The sequence below is a fragment of the Papilio machaon genome, chromosome 10, assembly GCF_912999745.1.
Source record: "Papilio machaon chromosome 10, ilPapMach1.1, whole genome shotgun sequence".
Taxonomy (NCBI): domain Eukaryota; kingdom Metazoa; phylum Arthropoda; class Insecta; order Lepidoptera; family Papilionidae; genus Papilio; species Papilio machaon.
This window is the reverse complement of record NC_059995.1, coordinates 7,650,930-7,661,412: the sequence shown is the minus strand read 5'-3', so window position 1 is coordinate 7,661,412 and position 10,483 is coordinate 7,650,930. Positions and strand designations below refer to the sequence as shown.

The window sequence follows — 10,483 nt, the reverse complement described above, 5'->3', positions numbered from 1 at the left end:
AATGGAACTTACTGACTGGAATTATGGAACTCGCCAAAGTTCCGTGCTCGGCCAACAAGTTCTATTTTATTTGTAAGTTCTCATGTAATTTTAGTATAACGCGGAACAAGTAGATTGTTTTAAATGTAGATAATATTAATAAAAGAAATGAAAACTAATAAGTGTTATTAAAGAATTTTCCAGAATAAAAGATGGTTGTTTCGTTTTGATTTATTGTAAACTTTCTGGTTGAATTCTTAACCGTGTTGTTTACGATTTTATTTAAACAATGCAGTGATATTAAATTAGAAGGTTACGCAATTGTAAAAATAATAATTTGAAAAAAAAAATATTTTTATGTAAATCATACGGTTTAGTTGCCATTTTAGAATGTGGACTAGTCTAAATAAAAATAGTTTTTCGTATGAATGAAAATTGTTTTCGGATATATAACATTGTAAGTGTAGAAAAAAATCGTAAGGTGAATATTACTACAGAGATCGAAACAACTGCACCTAATGGGTGCGAAATGGTACCGAACTGGCTGTAATCAAAAACGTGAAGTGAACACTTAGTACCCCTTTATTAAAGGAAATTATGAGAAAAAAAAAGATAATGCAATTTGAAAGAATTAAAATATTATGGACAAAAAGGGCACAATACTATTTTTAATTAAAAAAAAGATCTTTTATTATAAATTATGCTCGAAATTCTATCAATTGGCCATCACTAGTATCAATAATGAACATACTGTTTTAATTATTTCGCAGTCCTTGAAATCACAGTCCATCCTTCATAATTATCTGCACTATATCGAGATGAACAGTTCATAGAAATCAAATTGATTGTTGCATGTTTGTATAAATGTTCATAAGACTTTTTATTAATTTAAAAACAATAAACAATTTTTTTACTCTGTTTCTTTTTTTTATAACATTATTTATCTATGCCAATTACATTCAGGCAACTCACAAAAGTAATTTTTATTTATTTATATTTTTTCTAGCAACATTTGAAAAAGCGCATGAAATATTCGAAGTTCGTTATTAAAGTATTATTTTTTTAATAATAAAAAATAATATGAAGTCTTATTTCACTGTGTTCAATTTTTATGTGGGTAGTTTGGTAAAGTGGGATGCTTAATTTGTACGGCGGCGGCCAATCAATGGTTATTGACTAAGTTTAAAAAAAAGTGAATAGTTACAATGACTGTAGAAAAATGTTAAGGTACAAATTTATATTAGAATGAGGCCAGTTTAGTGTTTTTTAAAATAACTTTATTAGAAGGTTGGACTTAGTATGGAGCAGCCCAAAGCCTTTCTTAATGTAAATTGTGTAAGGATTTTTTTTATCACTTACGGCAAATGATTACTTTATTAAGTATGTAATTGTTATAAATTATATTTATCATGACATTATAAGCAAATTGAAATACAACATGTTTAAAATGAGATTGCTTTGGTTTTTTTTTTTTACAGGTTATCCAAAAAAATATCCAACCACAATTTCTGATATTTATTCGGAATGAAAAACATCACACATCTTATATATATAAAAGAAAGTCGTGTTAGTTACACTATTTATAACTCAAGATCGGTCGAACTGTTTTAGCTGAAAATTAATGGGGAGGTAGCTTAGAACTAGGAGACGGACATAGGAACTTTTTTATCTTGTGTGCATTTTTTTATTCCGCGCGGACGGAGTCGCGGGTAAAAGCTAGTATAAAATAATACACTTGTTTAAAATGCAGTTTTATTTTAAAACAATTTCACTGACATGTAACTTACAATCGTAGAAGGAACAAGTTGCAACCATCAACGATTCCTTCTCGATCTTCCAGTCCGCGCCATAAGCAATGCTTTCGTGCTCTAAATATTCACCTATCACTGATATTTCTTTATCAACACGTAACAGACGAAAACCTCCATACATGCAGGCAGCTAACACTACTCTGTTGTTGTATGGATGCCATTTAAGTCGCCAAACTCCACCGTTTACATTTTCATCAGTAATGCAACATTTTAAATTCCTCGCGTCCCATAAACGCACTTTTTCATCATAACTGTAAAATAAATACGTAAACAGTAGCTAGCACTTTTGTAAATATAGTATAGGTATTTTTATATGTAACTCTTTTTAAATGGCCCAAAGTCACCGTTGTGGTGCGCAGTGCCCTAAAATTATGTTCTGCGCAGCGACACGTGCGAAGTTAAGAGTCGCCAACATATCGACGCTGGAAAGCATAAACGCTGTAACCCTTGAAATCGCGAATATGTTTTTCACACGTTAATAATTTCAACCATTATCAAACAATAATGATTTTATTATATGTTAGCACAAACTACACAACATTGCTAAATACCGCATGCTTGTAGACGTATCAGCTCACGAGTTATCATTTTTTAGCTCTCCTGTAAAGTTCATACTTTCGGGGTTACATCGTTTACGTTTTCCAGCGTCGATATCTTGGTTTGTAGTAATTTCACAATTTTTATGTTGATGCTGCAAAATTTTTCAATGGATGTGTGTGGATGTATCATTGATTCAGATCGATTCTTTTTTTTTTAAATAAGTGTTATTCAGGGCGAATATTTTATATAATTTCATATCGTAAAGATGAAGTGCAGATAATTAGGCAAATATCAAACAAACCTGCCAGTCAGTAATCTATGTTCGGTGACAACGTCGCTTCTAATAGCCGTCACTCCTGCCTCGTGCCGACGATTGCTTACTACTGCGTTTGGCGCTCGCAAATCGTAAGCTTTGAATATACAATCATCACCTCCTACAATAAATAACAACAACGCGAAAATAAAGTGAAATACTTCATATTTTTAGGTATACGAATATAAAAGTATACAAGCTGGCAATACATAAAACTCACCACTATAAAATACGTCTGTGTTCCAATAATTGAAAGCAGCCACCCAGGCTTCGAATCCATGAGATTTTTGATCATACAATTCCTTCAAACTGTCTCCTGTCAATTTCAGTACCCTTACATGTCCCGCGGAGTCACTGACGACAATAATTGGCTCTTCTACCCTAGTCTTATTACTTGACCAATCCAATGATAGGGCGAGGACGTCTTGACCGAAGGATACTTCTATCCATAACTTTAATTGTAAACCATCAGTATCATACAGCTTGTATAATTGTATTTTGCCTTCAGAAGTAACAACGCCCAAAATAGGGTAACCTCCAATAGTGTGGTTACACCATTTCTGATCCAGTATTCCCGCCGTGTCAATCGATTGCGCGGGAAATAGCTCTTGCTGATGATACTCATTGACGATAAATAAATATATTCTACCGCGACGTGTTTGCTTTTTATCTTGCTGACCTAAAATAAGTTTATTTGATTTTAGAACTACACACATCAAAAAAGTCTAAGCAACACATACTATTTCAAGTTATTAATCAATTATTTTATCATTTTTTACCAAGTAGGTAATACTTATGTAAACTTTTTTGATCTATAGGACATACTGGCTGGTTGTGAAAAAAAATCGAGTATCATTTGTTTTTTTTTTACAAATTTAAAAGCGAATGTATTTGTTCGAATTTTACAGCGTTTTCTTTGCTTATTAAAATTTAGTATTCGGTATCAATTTTAAGATTCAAACAATAATTAAAAAAAGTTTTGAACAAATTTGAATTTTGAGACATTTTTTACGTTATGGAGCGACGTCATTTGAACGCAGATGAAATGCAGAGAGCTGTAGAGATGTTGCAAGTGGGAAGAACTCAATCTCAGGTATCTCGGTGTTTTGGTTCAACAGAAGCGTTATTTGCCGTCTTCATCAGCATTAAACTAACACGGGAGATCCTGCTGAGCAGCACCCAGGTCGAGGAAGGTGTACAACAACACGGAAAGATCGATACATACAACTGACTGAAAGACGCCAGCCGATGTTAACCGCCCGAGAGATAGGTTTGTGGCTACAAAATTCAAGTAGTGTTGTTGTTAGCTGCCAAACTGTGTGAAATCGATTGCATGAGTATGGCCTACGAGCACGACGGCCAATTAGGTGCCTACCGATACGTCACGGGAATCGCGCTCGTCGAAATGAATGGTTTAGTCAACACATTATATGGACCCGGAAATAATGGGATAAAATTTTATTTTGCGATGAGTCTCGATTTGGGTTCTAGCCTGATACTAGAAGGGTAAGAGTGTACCGTTGTCCTGGAAATACTGAAAGACTGAGGTGGCTTCAGGAAGTGCATCCATACAACGACTTAACAGTTATGGTATGGGCGGGTATTATGAAGAACATACGAACAGAGCTCGTTTTTGTAAATGGTAACATGAACGCTGTAAATTACGTTGAGGATGTTCTAAGACTTTATTTCCATCCATTCGCACAAGCGCTTGGCTTCGATTTCACCTTGATGCATGACAATGCGCGTTCGCATACAGCTTTGCACACACGGGAGTACTTGGCAAGGGAAAACTTCCTGGAATTGCCTTGGCCTGCACAATCGCCAGACCTCAACCCCATCGAGCATGCACGGGACATGCTCCAGAGACGTGTTTTAAATGATTTGGATGGAGTGACAACAACCCAACAACTGATGGACTCACTAAAATTTCATTGGGAGCAATTACCGTAGGATCACATTAACAGTCTCATCGATTCTATGAATAATCGGTGCCAGCAAGTTCTCCATAACAGAGGAGACCACACTTTGTATTAATTTATGCAATTTTTGTACAACCATTTAATTTTACTTTAAGTTTAGTTGATTAGGCACCTTACTTTGTACTACGTACAAACATTCCTTACTCGTAATTATTGGTTATTAAGATTATTAAAAAGTAAATAAAAAAAAAATAATTGTTGTTTAATATTAAAAAAGCATTAATAAATAATAAAAGTACGAAAATACTAAGGATTTAATGCGAAAACACATTGTAGAATTGAAATTTATATGTGTTGCTTAGACTTTTTTGATGTGTATATTAAACGCTACAAATTCTAACGTTTAAGAGGATACTTTTTAATTAAAAATAAATCAAAAAATAATTATGTAATGTGCTATAAAAATACCGTTATTAGATAACAGCTTAGGTATATATGGTTGAAGCATTTCCAATAAGCAACATCATAATTTCGCATTTATTTTAATCGATATTTTCCGATATTCTGATCATAAAACATTTTATCTACCGTTTTTATTTGTACCTGTAATAAATCACAAACTTTAAAAATCGTTACCTTCATCCTTTTTATCCAATTGATATGTGCCGCAGACGAGTACGTTGTTGTATGGCGACACCGGACACCACTCCACAGAGTCCGCGCTGTATCCCGTCTCCCATTGCAACTTAGTTCTCCACAAAGACATTTTTAACTGGAAAATATCATTCACTAATTAGTCTAAAATTCTCATATTTTTTGTAACAATGAAACTCGAAGGTTTTAACAAAAAATTTTAGATATCGTTCTCGTAACCTAACCTAACATAACGTAAAAATTATTCACATTATTATGAGCTATGCTGTGTACTGAAACGAACGTAAGACACACGACTCATAATAAAACTTTTTCTATATGATCAAAATAGATATAGGTAATTTAAAACTTATCTTGCATTAAGAAAAAATAATGTAAGTTTGTTGATCAAATTGTTTAAAAATATTTTTTTAATCTATTTAAAAGATTTAATTAACAATATTGAGTAGATTTGATTTAATTTTGAAAGCCGAAAAGTCCTAAACTTTGCCTTTGTAATATCAAAAGCATTTAAAGTTGTCAAGTTCACTGGAGATTATGTCTTTAATACCTTCAAAACTTGAAAAGTTAAAACAACAAAGGAAATTGTTTTCAACAGTTCCTTTTTTTCGTTCTAGACATTATAGAGACAGGAAAAGGGTAATAAATTTCAAAATCTGATAGATTTGTGTCATAGATTGAAACCTTGAAAATCGTATGCGTTTTTAATATTATATGAGCCGTTAATAAAAACACTTTTAATTAAATTTAAAACCCATTTATTAATGATATTCATAATAAAAAATAAGTCCATACAATAATAAATACGGTATACTAACACTATAATCCAAAGTTAAAAATTCAACATATATATTCAGAATCGCATCTATAACACGTATCTTTACTAATTTTCTAATATTTGTACTGTTTTATGGTTCCTCACTTACAAATTACATTTTCTAATGAGTTTACTAGAAATTAAACGCCCCTTGTGGTAACATTACGATAGAAATTTCATAATAAATATATCAAAATACATACAATGGTAACAGTTTTATCTTAAAACATAATTTAATTCTGAAAATTACAATAAAGTATATTAATATAGTACGTGTTTCAAATGACAATGTGCGCGCGAATACGAAAAACTACAGATACAAAATCGTTTTTTTTTTTTTCGATTGCTGTATCGTAGCAGTAGAGCTATGACGTTCCAATATAGCGATTTTCCAGCACATTCTTATTTAAAACGCATTGCACAAATTGAAAGTAAATTAAAATTTAATAAAGGGGCTGTTATTTGAACATTCTATTTCTATTTATCAGCGTGTAAATAATGTGGGTGTATAGGAATAAAAAATATTCATTGAAATGGACTTCACAATAACATTTACGTAAGTACTCTAGTTATTAATGGTAACTTATTTTTAATCTATACCATTATTTCGTCTTATACTTAATTTAATTGAGTTTAGTATACTTCGCGGCAGTTGGACCGAATTATTATTTTTATTTATTTATATATATTATAATAAAGATCGCGCTAAACAGGCGATATTACACTGATACTTATATACCATAGACAATTTTTTTTTTTCTAGCGTATTCGTAGTTTTATCTCGTATACATCTCGGCTTTTCGCTCATTACATTAAATCTAATAAAATGCCAACATGTACTAAAACTTCAAAAATTAACGCCCATCTGATTTCTATCTGTGCTGAGGTGGTTCATGATTAGTTATTATTAAAAGCTAAATTATATACAACTTAGGACTAATCGAAAAAAAAAATTACCAAACAAAATGAGCACATTATCTTACAATCTAAAATGTATGCTAATTTGAGGTCACACACAAGATTGGCTATTTTCATCTAAACTTACAAACATATCTGATACAGACTAAATATATTTCCAACAGCCACACAATAATATCACTGACTTCACAATTATTACTTCAGCATTGAGTATATTGTGCAGTTACAACACAGATAACAAAAAAAATTCACTAACTACATGGAACAAGATATCACGAGACAACACTGGCTTTAAAAAAACACCAGAGACAATAGATTGTATTTTAAATTGCATTATATAATAAATGGAACACGGTTAACGTAAAATCATATCAATAAAATAAACACGGAAATTTTATACAAAGGAAATTGAAACGAAACGGAATTGTACAAAATGCTAATTTAAGCTGTATGTTGATGAAATTAAATTTCAAAAATTCTAATTTGTAGTTAAAAAATATACGATTATTGATTTTTATTAAGTGGGAATGACAAATTGGTCTCACAAACTGTAAATGGTTCTAGATAGCTTGTTCCATTCACCGATATCTAAAAAAAACTGAATGGAAATAAGACTAGGCCCCGAGTATAATGCAAATTAGACTTGATCAAAAAACTGCTAAATATTTTCTTATGTTGTAAATACAGTATACAACTCTGCCTAGTTTCTTCTCTATAACCATAGAGTCTAGAGGTGGATTATCTATGGCAAAGTAGCGCTGGAGACAAGATATAATAAAAATCCTATGACCATATTATTTTCTGATAGGCAACATTTTTATCATACCAAAAAGTACCTAAAACATACTTGTTTAAAAGTGGAGTTCTGAGACAAAATTCCGCATTTAAACATATTGTTATATCTATTTTGTCAAAAATAACGACAGGGATGACAATAAGTTTTATACAGATTTCAGTCTCAGAAACTAATGGGTACCTTGATAGTTAATTCACCTCCGAGTCTATTACACAAGAAACTTATTTAAAATATCAGTGTTGCCAGTACTTAATCTTACAACAACTATTATAAAACATTAATAATATTAATCTTTTGTTTTTTCGTCTGAGGTAGATGTTCACAATAAATGTTGCAATCACAGCCTGTTCACATTCAGGACATATCGGAACATTTTATACATTAAGATACATACATATTGTTATCCCTTATATATGGGATTCTCAAGTTCAAAGAGTATGTTTTGTTCACATACAAAATACGCGCTTATCGTGGAATTGTGGTAATCAAAACCACTACAACTAAATCCTTACATTTGAATAGTATAAATATCCCAGTTTAGTTGGACAAGACATTTTTATTATTACTATGGTTTTTGTTTTAAACTGACTCGGGAAGATGTTTTTGGGCATTCGTAACTATTAAATTACCTTGTTTTGTATTTTTTAGTTCTCGGTGCATATCAAAATGTATGTATCTTGAAATTTTACGATATTTGATATCATGACACTGCCAACAATGTTATTGCCAAAGATGACACTTCTTATATTAGTTATTTAATATTCTAAGTTACTTTGAACTTTCATTAAATTAATTAAAGAAAAATGTGAAAAAAAAATCAATATTTTTACCAGAAATTAACCGCTATATGCTGTTTGTAGTTTCATATCTAATGCTATGATTTATTGCAAGTACATAATATATAATATGTATAAATAAATTAAATAATATATGAAATTATCAGGACATACTAATGTAAAATTATTGTTAAAGTAAATCATGGAAATGTTTAGTTTTTGAGCCAAGAGATATCTTCTCTATAAAGCCTTTGAGGTTGATCTTCTAACATATTTTCCTAGACCAAACCTAGACTCAGTTTTCAGCCATCATGTTAAAGACCTACCTATGCAGTACACACTTAAAATGTCCATGATTCATCAATCTAAGATATTTAAATTTAAGAAAATATATTTAAAATACCTGTGTTATTAAAATAATGGAATTAAACTGTCATATTTAATATTTTTATATATTTTTTGTCACATGGAGAAACTCATAAAGGTCATAACTTTATGTCTAAATACCCTGAATTATATCTAATATAGATTAATATTTTAATCTAATTATATTTGTTTATTAAAATGTTCATTTTTTAATCAAAAAATGTTTGCTTTTGTTTTAAATATAATACAAAATCAAGAAACAAACCTCAAAGAAAATAATTCACATAATATGCATGTTATTAACTATGATATATGTAGGTTATATATACATTTCATTATCAAATTATGTCTATATTTGTCAATCAAAAATCTTGTCTTGTTTTTAATAAAAGAATTTAGAATTGTATAAGTCGATAAATAAATTTAAAATACAATTATGTTAAAAAAATGATTTTGTTGTGAGAAAATATTGCAAGTGAATACAGATTCATTAATTCAGAGTCAGTCCTGTTATAATTATCATTATTCTAATATTTTTGAGCAAGTGAAGCAATTATTTATAAAATAAAGAAGGGAAAAAGTTATACAAACTTATCATAATCTTGTGAAATCAGCATTTTACCAACTCTAGCATTGAGAAATCTGTATCTCCAAAAGGATCTGTTGGCAGTAAACATAATAATTTTAAAATTAACACTAAAAATTGACTGTTTGTGAGATAGTATATAACTACTGTCTGGCTGACCTCTCAGTTTCGATGAGGCACTCTCGGACAAGAATGCGAGCGTGAACAATGCCTCGTTTTAGACGCTCCGCTGAACTACGACTGCCTGAATAGCTCGGTCTTACTTCCTTACCCATTTCTTCAATGACAGCTAACAACTGAGCGTATTTTGACATACCGTTATCTTTATCTTTTCCGATCGACGAAGGTGAAGCTGCAGGTACCGTGGATATTGTTGCATGGCTGTTCCCACTGTGTCCAACATCCTTGTGCACGTTCTTACTAGTCATGGGTATCGCGGTCACCGTAACATCACTCAATTTCGATTCCACCGCCTGTATATCCATCGCCTCCATTGCCTAAAAGCAATTGATAATCAGCATAATAAAAAAAGCCAGACGAATCGCGTCAACAAGCATAAAACTTACCTAAACTTAAACCAACTAAGAAGATACCATAAGTAGAAATTCTACTGCTTTCAATCACGGTTTATAGCGGAAATTACCAATAATCATCAAAATTTATGTGCAATGTAGGACATACCCGAAACGATCGCCGTGCAGCCACTTGAAGATCCCGCGCACTAATATTTTACTGTCCAATGAGGTATTAAAATTTGGTCACATGAAATGGTTGGAATGTGCTTAATTTATTATAATATAAGTAAATAAAAGTCGTAAATAAAGCCAATATTTTCTAAACAAGATCGAAATTACCACATTGACAAGAGCACTTTTCACAGATAACATCAGCCATCACCATACATGATGCCAGACACACAAAGGAAATCGACTTTAGTTTCAAGATTTCAATAAATTTCAAAATGTTATTTATATTATACTAATAGTGGAAAAAAATTATATCTTT

At 31.2% G+C, this 10,483-nt stretch overlaps 1 protein-coding gene across 1 annotated transcript; it reads right to left on the bottom strand.

Moving 5' to 3' along the window:
- Window positions 1-1,731: 1,731 nt before the first annotated feature.
- On the bottom strand, window positions 1,732-10,346 carry LOC106707282 (diphthine methyltransferase). The gene is made up of 7 exons (XM_045679828.1): window positions 10,160-10,346; window positions 9,781-9,975; window positions 7,791-7,819; window positions 5,202-5,317; window positions 2,864-3,322; window positions 2,632-2,764; window positions 1,732-2,041 (listed from the first exon to the last, which is right to left on the bottom strand). The coding sequence occupies exons 2-7, from the start codon at window positions 9,970-9,972 to the stop codon at window positions 1,732-1,734; spliced, it is 1,239 nt and encodes a 412-aa protein (XP_045535784.1). The 5' UTR covers window positions 9,973-9,975; window positions 10,160-10,346.
- Window positions 10,347-10,483: the final 137 nt, after the last annotated feature.